At 43.5% G+C, this 25864-nt stretch overlaps 2 protein-coding genes across 6 annotated transcripts in view; both read left to right on the forward strand.

The window, feature by feature from the left end:
- Nucleotides 1-25864, forward strand: part of LOC117402169 (interleukin-12 receptor subunit beta-2-like) — a 72025-nt gene that overhangs the window by 10385 nt on the left and 35776 nt on the right. For 2 of the 5 annotated variants that reach the window (XM_059007261.1, XM_059007263.1), the window contains exon 2: nt 22233-22345. The exons of 1 other annotated variant lie outside the window; for it this stretch is intronic. The gene's annotated coding sequence lies outside the window, so the exon portion shown is untranslated. The remainder of the gene's footprint in view (nt 1-22232; nt 22346-25864) is intronic. 2 more of the 5 variants (XM_059007262.1, XM_059007264.1) reach the window with 1 other exon arrangement.
- Nucleotides 15648-18772, forward strand: LOC117402111 (relaxin-3-like). The gene is made up of 2 exons (XM_059007266.1): nt 15648-17591; nt 18264-18772. The coding sequence occupies exons 1-2, from the start codon at nt 17417-17419 to the stop codon at nt 18560-18562; spliced, it is 474 nt and encodes a 157-aa protein (XP_058863249.1). The 5' UTR covers nt 15648-17416; the 3' UTR covers nt 18563-18772.

The following is a 25864-nucleotide window of genomic DNA, read 5'->3' on the forward strand; positions in this document are numbered from 1 at the left end:
CTCATCAGTCCAGAGCACCTGCTGCCATTTTTCTGCACCCAGTTCCTGTGTTTTCGTGCATAGTTGAGTCGCTTGGCCTTGTTTCCACGTCGGAGGTATGGCTTTTTGGCCGCAAGTCTTCCATGAAGGCCACTTCTGACCAGACTTCTCCGGACAGTAGATGGGTGTACCAGGGTCCCACTGTTTTCTGCCAATTCTGAGCTGATGGCACTGCTGGACATCTTCCGATTGCGAAGGGAAGTAAGCATGATGTGTCTTTCATCTGCTGCAGTAAGTTTCCTTGGCCGACCACTGCGTCTACGGTCCTCAACGTTGCCCGTTTCTTTGTGCTTCTTCAAAAGAGCTTGGACAGCACATCTGGAAACCCCTGTCTGCCTTGAAATTTCTGCCTGGGAGAGACCTTGCTGATGCAGTATAACTACCTTGTGTCTTGTTGCTGTGCTCAGTCTTGCCATGGTGTATGACTTTTGACAGTAAACTGTCTTCAGCAACCTCACCTTGTTAGCTGAGTTTGGCTGTACCTCACCCAGTTTTATTCCTCCTACACAGCTGTTTCTGTTTCAGTTAATGATTGTGTTTCAACCTACATATTGAATTGATGATCATTCACCTGACTATATGCCTACAAAATCCCTGACTTTGTGCAAGTGTACCTAGAAGAATTGATGCTGTTTTGAAGGCAAAGGGTGGTCACACCAAATATGGATTTGATTTAGATTTTTCTTCTGTTCACTCACTTTGCATTTAGTTAATTGATCAATATAATCTATTAACATGTCTATTTTTGAAAGCATTCTTACTTTACAGCATTTTTTCACACCTGCCTAAAACTCTTGCACAGTACTGTGTGTGTGTGTGTGTGTGTGTGTGTGTGTGTGTGTGTGTGTGTATATATGTATATATATATATATATATATATATATATATATAATACATATATATATATGATTTTATGTAGCACTGTATATAATAGATCTTGCATTGAGAAAACACCACTGGAATCGGAATAAAATAAATTATTATGTAATACAGTTCACGTGCAGTCACGGTTTTGTTTAAGTAGCATTTTCAAAGCCACATCGTAGTATTAAAATATGTTAAAATATAGCAAATCCACAAAACCAACGAAATACATATTGTATGTTTGGCATTTTATTTTTAGTGTTCTGTGTAACACGGGCCATCGTTTAACTTTGAAAAAAATTAAATACAGTACCTGAAGCACATATACACGTTTATCATATCAACAACATCAATGTGTGTTGTAAAAATAAAGCAAAAATTGTTCGAAAACTGTCCAAAATATTTACTTGGGGGCTAAGAATGAAAAATGGCAAGAATAAAATGCCATTTTTGATCTGGAAATTGTCAAAATAAAGGGGCAGCTGGAAGGTAAGAATTTACCAGTCAGGACAATGGCATTTAAATACTACTGCTATTAAACTGAATCTGTTGGTACTGTGGTTTCTTCTAATGCAGCGGTTTTCAAACTGGAGTACATGGGGAAAAAATGCGTTATCCGCCATTTCAGAATTTATTTAGTACCACTTGCCAATCTATTGCAAACTTTTGTCATGCAATCAATGTTTAATCGCTAACACCAGGCTGATGTGCTGTGACACAGCGTTCAGTGCACACATGACTAATTTACATATTAAATATGTACGTTTTAAATAAGCCCTGTTTAAATGTCATGTAAACAGTTGGGCGGTTACTCCAGTCTGTCTTTGGGATAACATTTTTTTTTTACATATTTTAAAAAAACTAAAAGCCTAGTCTTTAACTCATTTTATTTTGTGTGTGTGTTCGTGCCTGCAAATCGATAACCCGATTTAAAGTTTATTGTAAATGAAGTCCTATTGGTTCATTTCAAAATACAGAATGTATGGCCAGTCCGAAACCGAAGTATTGCCATGCGGTCTAATTTGATAAGCCGTTACGTCTGGTGTGAGAGTAAGAGTTTTTAGCTTTCAATCTAGTGAAAAAAATATACGGATTGCTTGCTCAATACTAGTACATTACTAGCAAAGGGTGAGCAAGACGAAATACCATTGGAGATTAAAAACACCAAAAATGTCTTGCAACCTGAAGTGCTCTCTTCAGCTCTCTGCCATCACTGATACTTGGTAAGCATTTTATTATCTTTAATTAGCATCATTACTGTATGTTTCAATAACCAAGAATTTAAAAATGCCAATAATATGTTTTTGTAATGACGTCAGCTGTAGAGATGCGTGGATAGTGACATTTTTTTGCAACCTTTTCTGTAATTTTATTATCAATAAAAATACATGATTGCCATTTGCTATCAAAAAATAGTCCGGTGTCATTTCTGAGTGATTGAGGCTAGCACGGAATTACAATAAAATGATGTTTCCAACAGCTAGAAACCTGTTTGAGGTTTCTAGCATCCCATCCCTCCCATCGCTCCACATCTCGGGCCCACAGGAGGTTGATCATGTCGGGGAGGACCTCCTTGATATTCCTCCCAGGCTCCACCAGCCATTCCCATATTCCCTCAGAGGAGAGCTGACCCAGTGGCCTTGTAGCTCGCGGGTCTTCTCCCACCGACCACTTGGGGTGTTTTGGGCTCCCCCCTGTTAGGTGCTGGACGCTCGGGCTCCCCCGTCTTGTGTGGTGGACGATCGGGTTCTGGCCACTGGTGTAGAGGCAGTCAGCCACTCCGTGTCCATCATGCTTGCAGACGAGGCACCATCCTCCCTGGTTCTCCCACGCCTCCGCAAATGCGTCCAGGTCTCCATCCTGAAGTGCTTGGGACGCATCTGGGTCCAACCAGAAGACCTGCTGGGGATGTTGTTAAGAACATAAGAAAGTTTACAAACGAGAGGAGGCCATTCAGCCCATCTTGCTCGTTTGGTTTAGTAGCTTATTGATTCCATAATCTCATCAAGCAGCTTCTTGAAGGATCCCAGAGTGTCAGCTTCAACAACATTACTGGGAAGTTGGTTCCATACCCTCACAATTCTCTGTGTAAAAAAGTGCCTCCTATTTTCTGTTCTGAATGCCCCTTTATCTAATCTCCATTTGTAACCCCTGGTACTTGTTTCTTTTTTCAGGTCAAAAAAGTCCCCTGGGTCGACATTGTCTATACCTTTTAGGATTTTGAATGCTTGAATCAGATCACCGCGCAGTCTTCTTTGTTCAAGACTGAATAGATTCAATTCTTTTAGCCTGTCTGCATACGACATGCCTTTTAAACCCGGGATAATTCTGGTTGCTCTTCTTTGCACTCTTTCTAGAGCAGCAATATACTTTTTGTAATGAGGTGACCAGAACTGAACACAATATTCTAAGTGAGGTCTTACTAATGCATTGTAAAGTTTTAACATTACTTCCCTTGATTTAAATTCAACACTTCTCACAATATATCCGAGCATCTTGTTGGCCTTTTTTATAGCTTCCCCACATTGTCCAGATGAAGACATTTCTGAGTCAACATAAACTCCTAGGTCTTTTTCATAGTTCCCTTCTTCAATTTCAGTATCTCCCATATGATATTTATAATGCACATTTTTATTTCCTGCATGCAATACTTTACACTTTTCTCTATTAAATTTCATTTACCATGTGTCTGCCCAATTCTGAATGCTGTCTAGATCATTTTGAAAAAGCTTTGCTGCTGCAACAGTGTTTGCCACTCCTCCTATTTTTGTGTCATCTGCAAATTTAACAAGTTTGCTTACTATACCAGAATCTAAATCATTAATGTAGATTAGGAATAGCAGAGGACCTATTACTGATCCCTGTGGTACTCCACTGGTTACCTCGCTCCATTTTGAGGTTTCTCCTCTAATCAGTACTTTCTGTTTTCTACATGTTAACCACTCCCTAATCCATGTGCATGCATTTCCTTGAATCCCTACTGCGTTCAGTTTGAGAATTAATCTTTTATGTGGGACTTTGTCAAAAGCTTTCTGGAAATCTAAATAAACCATGTTGTATGCTTTGCAATTATCCATTGTCGATGCTGCATCCTCAAAAAAAAATCAAGCAGGTTAGTTAGATACGATCTTCCTTTCCTTAAAACCATGCTGGCTGTCTCCCAGGATATTGTTACCATATAGGTAATTTTCCATTTAGGATCTTACTATAGTTTACATTTAATAGAAGTCAGGCTTATTGGTCTGTAGTTACCTGGTTCGGTTTTGTCTCCCTTTTTGTGGATCGGTATTACAGTTGCAATTTTCCAGTCTGTCGGTACAACCCCTGTGTCAAGAGACTGTTGCATGATCTTGGTTAGCGGTTTGTAAATAACTTCTTTCATTCTTTCATGCTGCTGCTTTCTGTGGCTGCTTCTCCCCATTTTTATAATCCTTTTTTTTTTTTTTCTTCACAAAAACTTTCAAAAAAATAATAAAAAAAACACCCACAGAACTCCCTGGTCTGACCCATGGAGGCGTTGTTTGTCCCTCTTCTAACTCCATATGTTAATAGGCTGGCTTTGGTGGTGACATCAGACCAGGAAGGAACACACAGACAGGCAGTACTGGCGGGTGAAACTGAGGCGCTACGGCGCTCAGCATTTTATTAAACCAAAAATAAACAGTTGAACAAAACAAAAACACTGTTATAAACAAAAGGGCACGTGGGCCAAAATAACCAAACACAAACAAAAACAGAATACAAATACCTTCAGGATGGTTGAACAACAGGCAAGTAATATGGATAGCATTTGTATTCCTCTCAGCTCTCAGCTCTCCAACTCTCTAACACACTCATTTCTGTGCAGCCAAACTGCAGGGGTGCGTTCACGGAGATCATTCTGCACAGATTCTGTTCAGAATCTGACCAATTTAGCCAATGATATTCTAAGAGTGATCTCTGTGAATGCACCCATTGGCTAATTTGGTCAGATTCTGCGCAGAATCTGCGCAGAATGATCTCTGTGAACGCAACCCAGGTCTTTTATAATTATGGCCGAGGGGTTAACTAGCTAGTAATTATCTTATTACCCCTCGGTCATAGTCTGCACAAGTTTATTAAGTTTGCGTGACTATCAGCTAGTTAAATAATCAGTAGCTGACAGTCACTCATTCTCATGAGGTATCTAAAACACAATAAATAAAACAATAAATAATGGCAGTGGCTTTTCGCCTGCACATTAAGCATGCTACAACGTTATAACACTGTAACGGGATGCACTACGCATGCTACACTGGTATAACACTGTAACGGGATGCACTATGCAACATACACTGGTATAACACTGTAACGGGATGCTCTACGCATGCTACCCTGGTATAACACTGTAACGGGATGCACTACACATGCTACACCGATATAACACTGTAACGGGATGCACTACGCTGCACTAGTATAATACTGCAGGACTCAGTGAGACACTGTTGAATTCTAGAATTAAAGGTTTATTGCAATACCAACAGAGAATTCCTGTTTGGGGCTAGAATTCACGCCACCAAAAGTAATAAACCCTTTTGATCTCATGCTTTCGCTGCAGACTCTCGCCGGTCTCTTCACCACAGGCTCATGCACCCCCTTATATACAGTATCCTCTCCTCATTTTCCGTCACTGTTCGGCTCAACCAATCGAGCCAATGCTCTGCAGCAGAGATAAAGTATGGTCTTAGCCAGTGTATCCCCGGACAGTAGCAGCAGTCACACACTCATTCACTCCCCCTTTCCATGCTAACTAATGGGCCAGTGCATCCCCAGACAGCAGCAGCCCTTTCCCTTTCCCATTCCCTTTACAATACATGTAACATAAGAGAGACAAGACAAACAAACTGGACAGACAACTAATCCTGCAACAAAGCAATTCTCTGGGTCATTACAATACCATAATGTTCATTATTCTGTCATTTTCAAATACAGAACACCTCGCTTATCTGCAGACATGTTTTCGTTTTGTATTTCAAATAATTATTAACATTATCTCATATCAATACATTTTTTGTTAAATGTCATCTTCTCACAGACGGAAAAAATGTTACTCTGCCCTGGAGAGCGTCACGACCTTTGTTTGTGTCCTTATCTGTTCTACACCTGACAGGAAACGGGGCCGAGGCGTCATTTTCTCCGAATTAATTTGGATTTCATTTTTTTGTTATAAAGAAAAAAAAGGAAAGAAAATGTCACCTGTGATTGTTTATGTGCAGAGTAAAGAAGACGGACGTGTCGTGAGGTTAGTGATTATTCAGATTTGGTGGGAGGAACAAAAGAGCAGAGACAAGCGTTTAAACTGCGTATCACCCAGGATGGGACAAATCACTTTGTTTGATGACTAGCTTTCAAAACCTGGTGGCCAACATTATCAAACAGGGACAATATGAGGAGACATGTATATGTTGCACTGTGGCAAAGTGCCCCCCCTGTGTATGTTATATGTTACGTGTTGTGTGTAAATGTTGGTGTATAGGCATTGGTACACGGGATATAAGCGGTCTGTGTTTCACGTGTGTGTAAATTGTATATTTGTAGTTAGGCACGGGGATGGCACATCACATCACGTGCAAGTAAAAAGTAATATGTGAGCACGGGGAATTGCACTTTAATTAATTCACGTGCAGTTGTACCGAGATTCCAATTGAATGATTGACTAGCAATCGAATCTCGGTACAACTGCATAAAAGCTGCATGTTTTCACTCACTGGTGGTTGGTGTTCGGTGAGTGGAGAACGGGTTAGGAGACGGAGGGTATTGTAAAAGTAAAATAAGTAGTAAAAGAAGCTCACCGTGTTTGTCTGTGTAGTCCGTTTTGTTTGTCTGTTTATTTTGGCTCAAGTGCCGTGTCCTGTGTTTTGTTGCAAACCTTTTTATTTTCTGTATTAAATGCTGAGCGCAATCACGCGCTCAGCTTAACCAAAACCCAAATCTCTGTCTGTTTGTTACTTCCTGCATCTGGTCTGACGCCACCCACTCTGGCCGTCTTTGTGACACGTGGTGTCAGAACCGGGATAACAGCGCCTCCAGGGCTCAGGCCAGAGCGGGAACCGCAGTTTTTTTTGGGGAAAAAAACAAAAAACAAAAAACAAAAAAAAAAAAACAAAAGGAGAAGAAATGGGGAGAAGAGGCTGGAGAAGAGCACAGGAGGGCAAAGGGAGAAAGGCGGAAGCAGGGCTGTGGTGTTTCGACTGTGGCCAAACTAGCCACACCACCATACCCTGCTCCGTCCACAGGACCCTTCAGGCAATGGCCCAAAGACTGGGATGGGGGGAGTGGTGCCCTGGCTGTGGGGCATATGGGCACACGTTGGCCCTATGCCCCATGCAGGATGAAGAAGAGGAGCCCTTGCTGCCACGTCCTATGCCTGAGCGGGAGGAGCCTGAGCGTCCACAGCCCGAGTGGGAGGAGCCCGAACGTCCACAGCCCGAGTGGGAGGAGCCCGAACGTCCACGGCCCGAGAGGGAGGAGTCGGTGCGTCCACGGCCCGAGAGGGAGGAGTCGGTGCGTCCACGGCCCGAGAGGGAGGAGTCGGTGCGTCCACGGCCCGAGAGGGAGGAGTCGGTGCGTCCACGGCCCGGAGGGGAGGAGCCGGTGCGTTCTAGGTCCGGAGGGGAGGAGCCGGTGCGTCCTGTGTCCGGAGGGGAGGAGCTGAAGGCCCAAACCCCTATTTTTTTTTGGGAGGGACAAGGGCGTGAAGCTCAGGCTCCACAGCAGCCGCTGTTTTTGCTGCTGAAGGGAGCCCAGCGGAGACGCCCGCCACCAGCTCTACCCCCGCTGTCGGAGGAGCCGGCAGCGCCACCACCACCACCCGAGGGAGAGGAGCAGGAGCTGCCTCTACCTCCACCACCACCACCCGAGGGAGAGGAGCAGGAGCTGCCTCTGCCTCCCCCACCACCCGAGGGAGAGGAGCAGGAGCTGCCTCTGCCTCCACCACCACCACCCGAGGGAGAGGAGCAGGAGCTGCCTCTGCCTCCACCACCTGAGGGAGAGGAGCAGGAGCTGCCTCTGCCTCCACCACCACCACCACCCGAGGGAGAGGAGCAGGAGCTGCCTCTGCCTCCACCACCACCACCCGAGGGAGAGGAGCAGGAGCTGCCTCTGCCTCCACCACCTGAGGGAGAGGAGCAGGAGCTGCCTCTGCCTCCACCACCACCACACGAGGGAGAGGAGCAGGAGCTGCCTCTGCCTCCACCACCACCGGAGGGAGAGGAGCAGGAGCTGCCTCTGCCTCCACCACCACCACCCGAGGGAGAGGAGCAGGAGCTGCCTCTGCCTCCACCACCCGAGGGAGAGGAGCAGGAGCTGCCTCTGCCTCCACCACCACCACCCGAGGGAGAGGAGCAGGAGCTGCCTCTGCCTCCACCACCTGAGGGAGAGGAGCAGGAGCTGCCTCTGCCTCCACCACCACCACCACCCGAGGGAGAGGAGCAGGAGCTGCCTCTGCCTCCACCACCACCACCCGAGGGAGAGGAGCAGGAGCTGCCTCTGCCTCCACCACCTGAGGGAGAGGAGCAGGAGCTGCCTCTGCCTCCACCACCACCACACGAGGGAGAGGAGCAGGAGCTGCCTCTGCCTCCACCACCACCGGAGGGAGAGGAGCAGGAGCTGCCTCTGCCTCCACCACCACCACCCGAGGGAGAGGAGCAGGAGCTGCCTCTGCCTCCACCACCCGAGGGAGAGGAGCAGGAGCTGCCTCTGCCTCCACCACCACCCGAGGGAGAGGAGCAGGAGCTGCCTCTGCCTCCACCTCCCAAGGGTCCGCTGCTGCTGCCGTCGCCTGGGGTCGCCAGGGATCCTGCTTCGCCTGGGGTCGCCAGGGATCCTGCTTCGCCTGAGGTCGTCGAGGGTCCTGCTTCGCCTGGGGTCGCCGGGGCCTCTGCTTTGCCTCGGGTCGCTACACTGTGGCCGGAGCTCCATGAAGGGGAGCTGCCGGCCATAAAGAAAGAGGGGGAGGTCAGGAGACCAGCTCCCCCAGCTGCACTTTCGCGGCAGCAGATAGTGTGGCTGAAGCCCCGGAAGAGGGAGCTGCCAGCCACGAAGAATTGGGGGGTGCCAGACATTCCACCATGGCCACCCCCAGAAACAACTTGCTTCCCCCTCTTCCGGGACTTTGGGACTGAGGGGGGAGGTGGCCATTGAGGCCATGTGTGCGTTGCACAAGGGGGGGTATATGTGGCAAAGTGCCCCCCCTGTGTATGTTATATGTTACGTGTTGTGTGTAAATGTTGGTGTATAGGCATTGGTACACGGGATATAAGCGGTCTGTGTTTCACGTGTGTGTAAATTGTATATTTGTAGTTAGGCACGGGGATGGCACATCACATCACGTGCAAGTAAAAAGTAATATGTGAGCACGGGGAATTGCACTTTAATTAATTCACGTGCAGTTGTACCGAGATTCCAATTGAATGATTGACTAGCAATCGAATCTGTTCGGTGAGTGGAGAACGGGTTAGGAGACGGAGGGTATTGTAAAAGTAAAATAAGTAGTAAAAGAAGCTCACCGTGTTTGTCTGTGTAGTCCGTTTTGTTTGTCTGTTTATTTTGGCTCAAGTGCCGTGTCCTGTGTTTTGTTGCAAACCTTTTTATTTTCTGTATTAAATGCTAAGCGCAATCACGCGCTCAGCTTAACCAAAACCCAAATCTCTGTCTGTTTGTTACTTCCTGCATCTGGTCTGACGCCACCCACTCTGGCCGTCTTTGTGACATGCACACACATTGCTTTTGCATTGTTTTCATGTAATGGGTGTTTTTTTTATTATCTTTAAATTGTGGGAGGGGAACTATATACAATCGATGTGCCAGAGAACTAACTCCATACAATTCCAGGAAACAAACTATATTTTGTGCATAAAATGTCAGGGAACTATATAGATTTAAATACCAGGGAACTATTTTCAGTAAGCATAAAATGGCAGTGAGTGAAGTATATACATAAAATGCCAGGACATATAACTATATTACAGTTTTTCCCAATCGCTTACATACATTTCTTGAAACATTGTGCTAACAACCCTCAAAACTGAAGTTTGCAAAAGAGCACATTTCATTTGCAAATTGCTCTAATGCTCTCAAAATATAAGATATGTCACTAAATGAAATAAGTACATTAAATCAATACAATTTGTCATCTAATGAAAAGCTCACATTATCAGCCATTTCACAACGGTACAATAAATACAGACATCAATACAGTATGTTTAACCCTTAGTACAAACTCTCTTTGCCATTGTCATCTTTTTTGATAATCAAATTGTGTAAAAACAAACATGTTACCTATACAGTAAGAGCTACATACATTTCCTTTCAGTGGACTTAACCCAAGAATAACTTTGACAGTGGACAACTTTTACACTCAACAGACAATGAGAATTGTTTTTACAACAAAAAAAATCATTTATTCATTTCTTCCATTTTTAGGAGTACCCGCTAACAATAAATCATAGCACTCATAAAGATACAGTTGTGCCAAAGAACACAGTGAAGAGAAATAAACACGGAATATAATGAAATGGTAACTTTACTCAAACATAACCATTTGTTTATTCTATATCCACCCTTTGATTTCTGTCAGGCCACATGTTCGCATCAACATCACATCGAATAGTAGAAAGAAAAACGGTATCACAGATCATACAATGTGAAGGTATCAGTATACTACATATTGTTATTATTATTTTGTTTATTTAGCAGACGCCTTTATCCAAGGCGACTTAAAGAGACCAGGGTGTGTGAACTATGCATCAGCTGAAGAGTCACTTACAAATACGTCTCACCCAAAAGACGGAGCACAAGGAGGTTAAGTGACTTGCTCAGGGTCACACAACGAGTCAGTGGCTGAGGAGGGATTTGAACCGGGGACCTCCTGGTTCCTAGCCCTTTAACCACTGGACCACACAGCCTCCTGTTAGCTATTACAGCAGTATGCATTTGCATTGCAGTATTGTAAGGAGTGCAGAAATTACGCGTGTGCATACTGGTACCTCATCTCCTTTACCCTATCATTACTTCGTTCAAAAGGCACCCTGTACACCTGCTTAATTGTCAGCTGGTACCTATTCTCATTCCTGAAGATTCGAATGATTGATGCCACTGTGGATCTGCAAAGATTAGGCTATACCCTCTGCCCAGCTTCTCTAATCATAAGTCCGTGATTTATCGCATGGTCAACTATTGTTACCCGTATCTCATTAGAGAGATTCCAAGTGAGCCTTCCCCTTTGGTGTCAAACCCTACCGCCACGCTTATGGACACCCCTTCCTCTTAGGGCTCCAGGTTGTCGTCCTTGTCTTTCACATCCTCCCTCTCTGACCTGCTCCATTTCTCACCAACAACTGTGAATTCACCTTTGGCCTCTTTTATTCATGATTAAGGTCTGATGGGTGATTGAACAATTGAGCAATTTGCATTTGCACATGTGAGGTATAGATTAATGCAATTGGAATTGATTGCTGCAAACAAACGCTTTGATTTTGATTAACAAGACTCATTCAAATGCTTTTTGCGTCAAATGTTGAGACTTGTATTTAGTGTTTTGCAGAAACGTGTTTAAGATTTACATTTTGTGTGAAAAGAACCGTAAATGACTTGCAGTTCTGGTTGCATGTGCTTTGGTATTGATGTCTTTGACCACAGTTTCATTAACATTGATTTAGTAATCGAGAAAAACTGTAATCAAATGCCAGGGAAGATAACTATATAAAATTCCAGGGAAGTGAACACATTTCTTTATTTTTGAGTTACTGTCATAGGCAAGCTAAAATACTAACTCTGTTAACTCCTCATCATCATCTTCAGTTACATTCTCATTTTCATGGAGTTAGCCAGATGTGGATTTTCCAAATCCAAATGCAAATAGATTTGATTGTCACTTCAGTTTCTTTGGCATTCAGAGAAAATGTTTTATTATTATTTTTATTAATTATTTATCATTATTTATTTATTTATTTATTTATTTATTTATTTATTTATTTATTTATTTATTTTTCAATTCCAAGCTGAGCAAGTCAAGGAAACTGTAACACAGATTTTTTTTTTAAGCTGTGTAGTTATTTTAACCCCCCCTGTGATCAACAGGGCGGTGCATATTCTGACAGAGAAGCAGAAAGCCTTTATTACAGAATGTTACATTATTATCATAACTCTGGTTCCCTGAAATAGAAATGTAACCATTACCTGATGGTTATTTATCCTTAAAGACCATAAAAACTGAATAGATATATCAAAGCTGTACACAGTGCCTGTGACGCAGACATGCCCGCCCCCTAGGCATCGTCGTCATTGTTCCTCCAAGACTGCTGCAATAATAACGCAGCAACCTTGAAGGTTAATGGTTACATTTCTATTTCAGGGAACCAGGGTTATGATAATAACCTAACATTCCCTATCAAGTACAAAATGTAACCATTACCAAGGGGTCTGAATAGCAAAGCTGTCACAGGGCAATATTGCAGACCAGACAGAATGCCACAAGGCTAAGCTAAGGCTACCTTGCACGTTACCATTAGGAACCCAGTACAAGTAGCTGGGGCTAAACAATTGAGGGTTAACTCAGCTCTATGTTTATGCTGTAAGGGCCCTGAGACCACCCTTAACACTCTTGTTCCAAAACCAGGGTTTTGTGGATCCACGACATTCAGCCAATAGAACCACATAAAAGTATGAGGAGTAGCCCACCGCTGCATTGCAAATGTCCCTAACAGATGCGCTCTGGAGCAAAGCCCTGGAATGGGCAGTGAGCTTTTCTGGAGGGGGCAAGTTGGCTCGCTCACAGGCAGTCTTAACTGTGTCTGTGATCCATTTTGACAGCCTCTGTTTAGACAGAGCTTTCCCATGGGAATTAGCCCCATAACAAACAAAAAACTGTTCACACTGCATCCAGCTCTGAGTTCTGTCCACGTAATACGCTAAAGCCTGCACTGTACACAGCGTATGGAGCTGTCTCTCCTTGTCGGATTAAAAAGGAGGTGGACAAAAAGCCTCAAGCTCCACCGTCTGGTTAATGTGGAATGCTGAGATGGTTTTTGGCAAAAATGCACGATTGGTGTGAAGTGTAACTTTTGCCCTGGCTTCTACAGAAATTAAGCAAGCTTTTGCAATTGAAAATGCAGCACCACATTAAGCCTCCAATGAGGGACAATGTCCTTCATAGGCAGCCAAAGCTGAACACCCTTTAAACATTGCCCCACCAGGAAATGAGCTCCAGGGGAGACTGAATCAATCTTATTAATACAAGCCGAAATAGCTGCCCTCATCAAATAGGTCCTGTAAAAATTTCAGTATCACTGCCATGGGACAGGTCGTAGCGAGAGGAGGTGATAGAGACTGGGGGACCTGAGGCCACCCTGGTGGTTTATATAGGCCATCAGGGTAGTGTTGTCTGTCTGGACAAGCATGTGTCTCCCTTGCACCTCCTGTAAAAAAAATTCTGCAAGGCTAGAAACACTGCCTGCAGCTGTAGAATATTTATGTGGCGACCCTACAACGGGGGTTTCCATACTTCTTGTGCTCCTCTGCCATTCCACACGGCGCCCTAGCCGAGGCTGGACGCATGTGGTGATAACCTCCCTTCTGGTGACGCTGCCCAGAGCTACGCTAGAGCCTAAGCGCAGGTGGGCAGGCTGTGTCCACCAGAATAGCGCCTGCAGACAGTGACGAGACACTGTCAGCAGGCAGCCTGGGTTCAATGCGGGCTGAAAAACCCTGCTGTTGAACCAGGCTTGGAGAGCGCGCATATGCAGAAGACCCAAAAGAAGGGTCTGTGAAGCTGCTGCCATCAAGCCAAGAAGCCTCTGAAACGTCACTACTGTGAGCTTTGCTGAGCTGAAAAAGCCCTGAAAATGGAGGGGGACCATGTCTAAATTGAAGAGAATAGCCGGTCTGTACAATATTGAGCACCCTGGTGTCCGTGGTGCATTGACGCCAGTACTCCAGGTGAGTCCCTGAGCAGGGGCCCTGGGTCTGTGGTAGCAAATTGCTAGAGCTGCTGCTCTGCTTGTGGCTTAGCCTGAGGCTTCTGCCTTTGCCCTTGTCGGCAAAACTTGTTGAAGTTTCCCCTTTGCACAGCCGCGGGTCAGTTGCGAAACCCCCCTCTGGCTTTAGCAGGAGCCGACTGTACCGGTCTTTGAGGCTCCTGGAACCTTGGTCACCTTGGTGCCGGTCTGCGTACTGGAGGAGGCTGCTTGGGGAGCAGGCGCACCAGTTCCTCAGTAGATTCTCATGCCCGATGAGAGCAGGACCAGAAATGTGTCCTGGAGTAATGGGAGCGACCAGCAATGGTGCCTTGTCCCATCAGCTATGCGTGCTTGGGATAGCCAGAGTTGCCTTCTCGCGGCTACTAAAGCAGCAGGGTTCCTGCTCACTGCCTGCCCGTTCAACTTTGATATACGGAGCAGATTCTTATTCACCAACCACAGCTCCTCAAGCTGCTGTGGTGTGGGTCTGTGGCTCTGAGAGAGAGCCTTTAACAAACAATTCTGGTAGGCTACCAAGATACTGTTGTAATTACCCAACCGTACGACGAACAGACCGGTTGAGTAAGCCCTCTTGAGGATCGTCTCGGAAACCCTGCACTGTTTATTGGGGCAGGTAGCGTCTTTATTCAAGAGCGCTACCTTTGGGGCTTGTACCAGTGATCCAATAGCGCCATCTACTGGAGGAAAATTACAGAAGCCAAGTTTCTCTGCCTCACGCAAGCTGCACAGCGTCCCCATTGAACGTGAAACAGCAGGCGCTGTAGCAGGGTGACCCCAGGATCAAAAAAAAAGTCCAGGTGTACTGGAGGAGACACCTGAGGGAGCGGGATCATCCCCGAAAATAGACTGTTTCTGCTTGTCATTTACAGGCCATGGGACCTGTAAGATGTAAGGCGTCGATGGCCCTTTTAATCAGCGGCATTGTGGTGATTAAATAACTTTAGCATAACGGAGGCAGAAGTGTTAAAGGGACTAGGAGCTCTTAAAATAAACAAATCCCCTGGGCCGGATGAGATCCTCCCAATAGTACTCAAAGAAATGAAAGAAGTTATTTACAAACCGCTAACCAAGACAATGCAACAGTCTCTTGACACAGGGGTTGTACCGACAGACTGGAAAATAGCAAACGTAGTACCGATCCACAAAAAGGGAGACAAAACCGAACCAGGTAACTACAGACCAATAAGCCTGACTTCTATTATATGTAAATTTATGGAAACTATAATAAGATCCAAAATAGAAAATTACCTATATAATAACAATATCCTGGGAGACAGCCAGCATGGTTTTAGGAAAGGGAGATCGTGTCTAACTAACCTACTTGACTTTTTTGAGGATGCAACATTGAAAATGGATAATTGCAAAGCATACGACATGGTTTATTTAGATTTCCAGAAAGCTTTTGACAAAGTCCCGCATAAAAGATTAATTCTCAAACTGAACGCAGTAGAGATTCAATGAAATGCATGCACATGGATTAGGGAGTGGTTAACAGGTAGAAAACAGAAAGTACTGATTAGAGGAGAAACCTCAAAATGGAGCGAGGTAACCAGTGGTGTACCACAGGGATCAGTACTAGGTCCTCTGCTATTCCTAATCTACATTAATGATTTAGATTCTGGTATAGTAAGCAAACTTGTTAAATTTGCAGACGACACAAAAATAGGAGGAGTGGTAAACACTGTTGCAGCAGCAAAGGTCATTCAAAATGATCTAGACAGCATTCAGAACTGGGCAGACACATGGCAAATGAAATTTAATAGAGAAAAGTGTAAAGTATTGCATGCAGGCAATAAAAATGTGCTGCTCTAGAAAGAGTGCAAAGAAGAGCAACCAGAATTATCCCGGGTTTCAAAGGCATGTCGTATGCAAACAGGCTAAAAGAATTTAATCTATTCAGTCCTGAACAAAGAAGACTACGCGGCGATCTGGTTCAAACATTCAAAATCCTAAAAGGTATAGACAATGTCTATCTCTTATTCTTTTAACCTCCTCTTTGAATGTTCTCTTGTACTATATATCACCTTACAGTACAATAATACGACAAAAAATTGACTGAATGATAACACCCGAAAATAATCTTAATATTTTTTTAATAAAGTAGTCGGCGCAAATATAGTATTAGGCCGTGGATTGCGTCGATCGCCGGCTTATTTTGACCCCCTGCATTCATTGTCACTATTTTTGCTTTGAAAATAATTGGCTATTTTTTTTTAGCAGTCATTTTTTACGTTTTAGTCTCTCGAAGTGCTTAACACAGAAAACCCGCCCCTTCAACTCTCTGATTGGTTAAATGTTGTGTTAAGACGTAACACAGCTGTCATGTGGTTCCAAGAATTTTCTTCACCCAGCAGCGCGCAACTGATCTAGTCTTAGAAGTGCAGTCAATCCTTATTGTTAAAGGCACAGTAGCATCTGCAAGATTGGCAACCATTGGTGCAACCATTAGCTATGGTTAAATTCTGTTGTATATACTGTAAATGCTTAGTTGAAAACGTGGCGACTTGACGGTCAGATCTACTGGCAATATTAAAATTGAAGGTTGCATCTGGCGACCGGGCGACCTGATTTGAACCACCCTGGTATCACCAAATATATATCCTACTGCGACCACTCTATTATTACTACAGACACTAACTTACACAACATGTAACATTATTGATTTGGATTTCTAACATTATTTGCGTAGTGACTAACACTGTCTCAATATATTACTGATATATAAGTCAAAAGGTTACCTAGTTCTGCCAGTCCGCAATCCTAACTGGGGCTGACAGATAGACTGGGGCTGACAGATGGAAATGGATTTGATCTCAGATCTGCTGCTGCTGATGGAAATGAAAGTGTCTGATTTCAAACCTCTTTCAAATGAGTTCCAGCGGCTGATTGAAACGTGGTGTAATATTAACTGGCATCTTACTGGGCTGCCAGCAGGTATACAAATAAGAGAACACCATACTCACTAATTTCATTTCTGCCTGCCTCTTAGGTGAAAAGCTGGCAAAGCACAAAACAAAAAGTATTTTTAAGGAATTGCCCCCACCTCAAAAAAAGAAAAAATCCAGAAAAAAAGAGAGACATTAAAAATGCAAAGATAAAAAAAGATTACAGAAATTACACGGTTGCGATAAAAAAAAAAAACCCTGAGAAAGCGGTATGCCATTGTTAAATTTCTCCGAGAGCAGTAAGCGACTCATCTGCAAAGGGCACTGCCGATCAGATTAGCAGCACACTGACACCACAAACAATGTCTGCAATTAGAAATCGCCATTCACAATGACACAATGATACACCTTAGCATTTCCAAATGTCTCCTTGGTGCTGCTATCTCCAGATCTCCTGCATGCATCATCTCCTGACGGCGTGAGGGAAAGGGAGGGGATAGGCGCAAGGGTTCGAGTATACATATATATATAGGGTCTGTGAAACACTGAGAGACCAAGCAGCAAGCAGCCAGCGGAACAAGCAGCAGCAGAACAGCAAAGCAGCCTGTTTGTCTTACGCCTCCTTCTCCAAGCATGACAAAGCTGGTCCTGGCCCTGACCCTTTGGGTCCTGGTGTCGGAGCTGAGCCAGGGCTCTGAAGGAAGGAACCCCACTTACGGGGTGAAGCTGTGCGGGAGAGAGTTCATCCGAGCCGTGATATTCACCTGCGGAGGGTCCAGGTGGAGGAGGGCTGCCAGAGCATCCACAGGTAAGGAGATTGGAGTCGGACAAAGACATGGAAAAAGCAGAGCAAAATATATAGTGGCAACAGCTTAGTGAAAGCATATTTCATCCATAACTTTAAAACATTAAACAGAAATACTGGTAGAAACTGGTAGAAGCAATGGCCGCAAATGTTTATGAGTTGAGTTTCATAGGATTGCATGGGAGTAACATGAGAATAACAAATGTGTTTTTTTTGTTGTTTTTGTTATTTTGTAATGATTTTTCTTTCTAGAGCTTTAAGAATAATGTCGGCAAATTCCTAAGAATTTCAGTAGAGTTTTAAAGGATTGCATGGGAGTAACATCTGAATAACAAATGTTGTGGTTTTTTTTTTTTTTTTTTGTCCTGAAGATATTTTTAAAAATGGGCACAAATTTATAATGAATTCAAGTGGAAGACGACAGGAATAGCTGCTAATGCACTGGAATTTAGAGGAATTTGAGGCTGTTATAAAGTTTAACCAAGACATTTACTAAATTCAGTTCAATGTGGAAACTCGTTTTTACATACCAAAAATACCAATGCTAAGTGCTTCTTTGAAACTGTACATGTGTGTAACTCTAGCAAGTGCAAAAACAGGGAAGATTTACGGAATGATTCTGTTCACGACAATTAAATACAACTCTCCTCTTCCTCTTCCTCTTCGTCATCCCAGGTGATCTTCCTGATTCTTTCAACTCTGAGCGAGCCTCAGAGGACGAAGCCTCTGAGAGCTGGAACCCAGACACGGTCCCGGGGCTTTCCTACAAGGACTACCCTGATTACGAGAGCCAGAACTGGAGGGAGCAGCTGACTGGTCTGGGCTTCAGCAGGCAGAGCCGCAGCGCCATCTCGGAGGAAGTGCTGGAGGCCCTGCGCACATCAGACAGGAAGGGGCGGGACGTGGTGATCGGGCTGTCTAATGCCTGCTGCAAATGGGGCTGCAGCAAGAGTGAGATCAGCTCCCTGTGCTGAGGGGTCCCTCTCCCTTTGACCCCCCAAACCCCCCCTCTATGAGTTTATATTCACCACTGAGTGTTTTCATAGTGGTGGATAACACTTTTTTTAATGGCTGACACCCAGATAAATTAAACTTAACATTTTTACTCTTCTTCAGTGAGAGCATTGTGAGAAATTAAATTACATTTAACAAATGTTATAAATAAAGGAAGTGAGATTGTAAGAATCCTGACTCTGGCTTTTCTTCCTTTTTTTGTCTACACTGTTATCTTGTTTGGGTAAGATTGGTGTATTTAACATGTTTGCTGTAATATATGACATTGTGGACAGGGTAGAGCACGGGGTTGCAAGGTTAAGCACAAAGCTGTGTCTCACTGTGTGTCAATAGACGTTTTCTTGCTGCCAGCAGATGGTGACGTGCAAGAATTAAAGCACAAACTTGATACACAAGTACACTTGCTGTTGCTTTTATACATACCAGGTTATTTGAGCATGATGCTTGTGTTTGCAACTGTCTACAACCCTTTCATGAATATCAAGTCACGCAGTGATTTCAAACCTCTGCAGTTTGTGTAGAGAGACGCTGTGTTCAGTGTAGCTCTAATGAAAGATAGAGCTGTTGAGATCTATAAGCATTGGGAATTGGAAACTACATTCTCAGGGCAGGTTGAGTGAGAACATAGTTAGGTTTAAAACAGGAAAAAAACATCATTAGTACTGAATTTTTAATTTAACTTGAAGTGTTTAATGAACAGTAGAGAAACCTAAATGCTTTATTATTACCATTGTTTTTTGTTTTAATGTATCTGGTATATTATGTATGTTGCTGATTTGGAGCTTAGTGTCGTGAACCAGCATGACAATCTGAAAACCAGTAAGACCACTAGCTCTGACCAGCATACACCAGTGCTGGTCATGGGCGGGGATCTCAGTTGTGGCTCTGGTTAATGGGTTTTGAATTGTGGCGGAATGTTTAAACACCAAATGATCAAAACGTGTTAAAACAAGAAAAAAGAAAAACAGCATCTAAAGAAACCTCTTGGTTAATAAAGGTTATGTATTAAGTGATTATGTCATTTGCTCAGTAGAACATTTTAAATGATAAAAGTCTTGCTTTTTGCAGTTTTTAGGGAAGGCATTCTGTGTAGAAAGTGCGGACTGACTCGCTCATCTCTTGGTGTGTTTTTGTTTTATCGGACATGGCCCCCAGTGTCTCTAGTTTTGTTCTGAGTGGAAATGTTTCTGTGGTTTCCTCACACAGGGACCTAATCTGCTTTTTGGCACTGGATTTCCCTGAACAAGGCTCCTTTTTTCATTTTTGAGTTCAGTGCTCGTAGCCTGCTTTCTCCAAAGAGTAATGAAGAAAGTGACACTATCTTTATATCCCTTTATATGCGTTTCCCATAGTAAAAGCACAGCGAAGTGTAATAAAGCACATCAAAAGCATGGTTAAGCATAGGCAAGCATTGTAAAGAGAGAGGTATATTAAAACATCTTAATGTGAGAATATTTGTTTATTTATTTATTTATTTGTTTGGGGGGGACATTTTTCTAAAATGTTTATTTGCTTTGAAGCATTTTAATTTGTACGGTTATAGAGAGCAGACCACCGGATCTGACAGACTGATCGAGGGCTGATAGCAGGAGCTCTATTGGAATGTGCTTCTGTGTCCTAGCCAAGACTTTCGGGACAGTTTAAGCACCTGAGCTTTATCACACTGCACTGCTCTGTGATGCACCATGCTTGCCCTGAGCTTTACCACACTGCACTGCCTTGCTCTGTGATGCACCATGCTTGCCCTGAGCTTTACCACACTGCACTTGTCTGTGATGCACCATGCTTGCCCTGAGCTTTACCACACTGCACTGCTCTGTGATGCACCATGCTTGCCCTGAGCTTTACCACACTGCACTGCTCTGTGATGCACCATGCTTGCCCTGAGCTTTACCACACTGCACTTGTCTGTGATGCACCATGCTTGCCCTGAGCTTTACCACACTGCACTGCTCTATGATGCACCATGCTTGCCCTGGGCTTTACCACACTGCACTGCTCTGTGATGCACCATGCTTGCCCTGAGCTTTACCACACTGCACTGCTCTGTGATGCACCATGCTTGTCCTGACCTTTGCAATTTACCAACTATCATGAAAAAGTGAAAGCCATGGGCTGCAGTGTGGAAGGCCATGTGTTTGAATAACCTAATGGTTAGAGCGCTGGGCTCCAGTGTGGAAGACAGTGGGTTTGAGTAGCTCAGTGGTTAGAGTACTAGACTGCAGTGGGTTTGAGTGGCTTGGTGGTTAAATAAAGTGCTGGGCTGCAGTGGGAAGGAAGTGAGTTAGAGTAGCTCAGTGGTTATAGTTCTGGGCTACAGTGAGCAAGGCAGTGGGTTTCAATAGCTCAGTGGTTACCGTACTGGGCTGCAATGTGGAAAGCAGTGGGTCAGAGTAACTCAGTGGTTAGAGAAAGAAAGAAAGTGAGCGTTGGGCTGCAGTGATGCAGTCCTATTTAAAGAGGCATTTCCTAACTAGGCATCACTGTAGGGTGTGGTTTTATATATGTGGTGGGTACTAGTTTACCATTGGGGGACGCTGCAAGATTGCCTCCCCCAGCTCTGAAGTATAGACTGCAAAAGAGCTGATAAGAGGATTTTTCCACAACACTTAGTTGTATAGCGTGTGGTTTCCGAGTGCCATTGGTTAACTTTATGATGTAGATATGTGTTATATTAGGTATAATCTCTCTGCACCTTTGCTGAGCTGTTTGTAACTTTTAGAGAAAAAGAACCACAGCAGATTTCCGGTGTCGATGCATTTCAACTCGTGTCCTCGCTGGTGTGATAAAAAAAAAACTTGTTATTAAGGCATTAGACAAAAAAGGTTTGTCAGTTAACAAGATCCACGACTTACCCCATTCATTTATTTTTGTAATAATTTGACTTTAATTTGGGTTCTGCAGGCTAGTGCCAATGTTCCTTAATGGCCCCTGTTGTTCTTTAAAGCAGGTTAAGCTAGAAGGCGCTTGCACTGCTTTTTGTTCTAGTAATGTGTCCTTGTAATAGGTTTTAATAGTTTAGTCTTCCTGAAGACTGACAGGTATTACCTGTCTGATATTTCAGTAGGAGATTAAGTCTTAAGTATTAAGTTGCACAGTAATTGTGTTGTAGTTTCCATTGGTTTCCCCATGATTACATTGCTTATGGTTAGCAGTGCTTTACCAAGCTTAGTCAGCCACGCATTTTTGCAGTTTTCCCCCATGATTTCTGTGCTTTACAATGCTTCCCTATCTATGCTTCACCATGCTTTTACTGTGCTTTATTACACTTTGCTGTTCTGTTACTGTGGACTAGGGACACAGACAATGCTTAGTGAGGTGCCAGCACTGACAATGGGTTTTGAATCACACTGCAAACTGTAAAGTAGAGCAACAAGTTCAAATGCTTTATTTTATTAGATGTTCTTTACATTTTCTTCAGTCTCACACGAGTCTGTGTTTATAGAAATGTACTGGAACAGGATGTGACATCAAGCAAGCAGACAGGCAGACTGAGGCGCAGGGGACAGGAAGTATGACCACAAGTCAGAGACAGAGCTCCACAACCACATGATCCTGCTCTTCAGCGCTGTGCGAGAACTGGGCCATTGCTCTTTCTTTTATTTCTTCTTCTTCTCTTTTCCTGTAAAGGAACGGCAGCCTCATCTCCATTCCTGACAGACAGGATTTCAAAGAGCAGCAGATCTTGGTTTCCTATAGTGAGAAGAGCAGAGAGGTGAGTCCAAACTCATCTTCAGGAGCAGGTGATTATGGGGAGCGGGGAAAAGGATGAGGGAGAGAGTGAGTGTGTGTGGGCTTGTGTGTGTGTCTGTGTGTGTGACTGTGTGTGGTGAACCTGGTTTAGCGCAAACCTTAAAAAGGCAAAAGTTACAAGAATCAAGAATGCTGGTCTAATTCGCTTTGTGGCTGAATTCAAACACAGCTCCCCCCCAACCCAATGTTGCCCTGCTCTGCAGTGCCATTCAATTAAACTGCCAGACAGAGTAAAAGAGCCAACAAGTATTTTAATTTAAAAACCCATTGCTATGGCGTCTCTGTGAAGTTTGATTGAATGCCACCAGGGAAACGGGGGAATAACTACACAGGCAGCCCTAATTTTTGATTGAATCAGCCACCTGACATTTGCCTCTGAATTTATGACTGTGTTTGTTAAGCTGTGAATATAGACACTTTGCAGTGTTTCTATGGCTCGGAATTAGGAATCCTGATTTTATAATATAAGGGAAGTCAATAGAATATCCCCAGAAATGCGTGTGTGTGCGTGTGCGTGTCGCTGTGTGAATGTCTGTCTGTGTACGTACGTAAGTGTGTTTGTGTGTGCCAGTCTTGGGACTCGAAACAAATTGCTGCAACTGAAGAATTTAACCTTGCATACATTTTTAAGAAATAAACTAAAATAAACATGTGTGCCTGTGTGTGTGTATATCTGTTTATGTATCTATCGGAAGCTGTCCGTGGTGTTCCACAGGGCTCCATTCAAGATCCCTTGTTGTTTTCATTATACTGTATATGCTACCGTTAGGTGACATTATCAGCAGACATGGAGTGAACTTCCATTGCTATTCTGATGATACCCAGCTATATTTGTCCCTAAAGCCCGAAATTTCTTCTGCCTGGGTGTTATTAGCTACTTGCCTTGCAGACATCAAGCACTGGATGTCACAGAATTTTCTAATGTTCTAGTGAGCTCACAGAACCAACTAAAAAGAAATGTGGGATTACATTAGCTCGACCCTTGCAGTTTCTCATCAAAATTTAAACTGGAAATTAAGAGTTTGGGGGTCATCTCTGATCTAGATCTATTATTTGAGATTCTGGAGTATCTTTTTACCATTTGAGAAATATAGCCAAACTTAGACCAATTATTTCAATATCTGATGCTGAGAGACTAATGCATGCCTTTGTTTCATCTAGAATTGATTATTTTAATGCACTTTTTTCTGGTGTCCCAAAATGTTTGGTATCCCGCTTGCAGCTTTTTCAGAATACCGCCGCTAGAATTCTGACTAAAACCAGGAAAAGTGAACATATTACCCCTGTTTTGGTCTCTTTACACTGGCTCCCTGTGCAGTACAGAATTGATTGTAAGATTTTGCTGTTAACTTGCAAGGCCCTGAATGGACTAGCACCTATTATTTGCAGGAGTTACTGACCCCGTATCTTCCAAACCGCACTCAGAGATCACAGGATGTGCGGCTGCTGGTTATTCCTAGGGTCCACAAAAGCAATATAGGCAGGGCTGTTGCATCATATTTACAGTGCCAGGTATGTAAAATAAAATGCAAATATCACAGTCATTTAATCACTAAAGTGAAAATAAATCATATTGAAGTCATATAAATAATAATAAAAATGTACAGCTGCTGCAGTAATTAAAATAAAATGCATTCTGCGCTGGTGTTACCTGTTATAAGTCATCTCTTAACTGAACTGTATCTCAACCACGCTTGCACGATTTGTTAGGTCTGCGCTATGAAGCAGCAACGAATCACCAGTGATTGATTGGTTCTGGGCTGGAGAGAAAGCAGAGTAATACGTGATACAAATGCAGTGTTCGCACTAGGCCTCGCCATTGTGCCAATGCCTCCCTGAAATCTAAAAATGTCCCGCTGAATTTCTCTCAAAGCGCCCGTGTGTACCCCTTCCCAGACCAGACGCAATACCAATACACAGTAAATTAATGCATTTTGTATTAACATGATATGTCTGACGACAGGCTAATCTTTTTTACTTGTTGGTTTTCATAATTAAACTCCCGTGCCATTATTCTCCAGTCCAGTAGAATGCGCTCACACACCCTCCCCGGTTACAGTCACTTTCACAGTAAAGCCTGAACGACAACATCAGGCTTGTTAACAACATGGCCCTGCGCAAATATAACCTTGTATCCCTGTTACACCCGACCATTACTTCTGGAAGAATAAGTAATAAGCTTCGGCAGTGACTGTTGAAATGTAGGCTATTATATTTGTGCTTAAAAATACTGTGAAATTCATCCGCTATAAACATATCTATTTAGACAAAATATCTGTCTGATGTTTGGAGATATGGAGTGACCTAGCAAGTGAAATATGTACTTCTGCGTACTACAGTACAGTTTATAGACAAGGTGCTGTAGATTTGTGAAACGAAAACCGCATCCTTGATTTAAAAAAAAAAAAAAAAAAAAAAAAAAAGCTAAAATTCAGGGCCAAAATAATTCAGTATGTGTTAGGCACCAACTGTCTCTTGGCCATTTCGCCAGTAGGCCTATAACGCCATGATTATATATATATATATATATATATATATATATATATATATATATATACACACTACCGGTCAAAAGTTTTAGAACACCTCAATTTTTCCAGTTTTATTGAAATTTACGCAGTTTAATGTCTCAATGTACTCTGAAATTAAAGCACAGAACAAATAAACAATTGGAGATAAAAAAGAAATCATGGAATCGTTTTGTTTAACAAAATTTAATCTAAATTTTTGACTCATCAAAGTAGCCACCTTTTGCAGATATAACAGCCGAACACACTTGTGGCATTCTTTCTACAATGGAAATCAAATATTGTTCGGAAAGTTCTTCCCAACACTGTTGCAGAAGTTCCCACAAATGTGTTGCACTTGTAGGTTGCTTTGCTTTCACCCTTCTGTCCAGTTCATCCCAAACCAGCTCAATGGGGTTTAAGTCTGGAGACTGTGCTGGCCATTCCATGATTTGAAGCCTACCGTCTTGTTCTTTTCTTCTAAGGTAGTTCTGACATAGCCTGGAGGTATGTTTTGGGTCATTATCTTGCTGTAGGATGAACCCCTGACCAACTAGGTGTATACCACAGGGTATTGCATGGCGCTGCAAAATGCTGTGGTAGCAGTTTTGGTTCAGGGTGCCACTCACTCTGTGCAAGTCGCCGACTCTGGATCCAGCAAAAGAGCCCCAGACCATCACGCTTCCTCCTCCATGTTTGACAGTTGGTGTCACACACCGAGGAACCATCCTTTCGCCTACTCGACGGCATACAAAAACCCTGCGTGATGAACCGAAGATTTCAAATTTTGATTCATCGGTCCATAAGACCTTCTTCCAGTCTTCAGTAGTCCACTGGCGGTGCTTCATGGCCCAGGCAAGCCTCTTTTTCTTATTTTGCCATCTTAGCAATGGCTTTCTTACTGCCACTCGACCTGTCAAACCTGCAGCTCGAAGTCTTCTCTTCACAGTTGAAACTGAGATTTGCTTACTTTGACCAGTGTTAAGCTGTACTTGAAGCTGT

The sequence above is a fragment of the Acipenser ruthenus genome, chromosome 34 (genome assembly GCF_902713425.1).
Source record: "Acipenser ruthenus chromosome 34, fAciRut3.2 maternal haplotype, whole genome shotgun sequence".
Lineage (NCBI taxonomy): Eukaryota > Metazoa > Chordata > Actinopteri > Acipenseriformes > Acipenseridae > Acipenser > Acipenser ruthenus.

What these genes read in the sequence shown, in the direction of transcription:
- LOC117402111 (XM_059007266.1), top strand. Translation starts at nt 17,417, where the DNA reads ATGACAAAGCTGGTCCTGGCCCTGACCCTTTGGGTCCTGGTGTCGGAG. An exon ending in GGCTGCCAGAGCATCCACAG is followed by an intron (nt 17,592 to 18,263) that starts GTAAGGAGATTG and finishes TCGTCATCCCAG; the next exon opens with GTGATCTTCCTGATTCTTTC.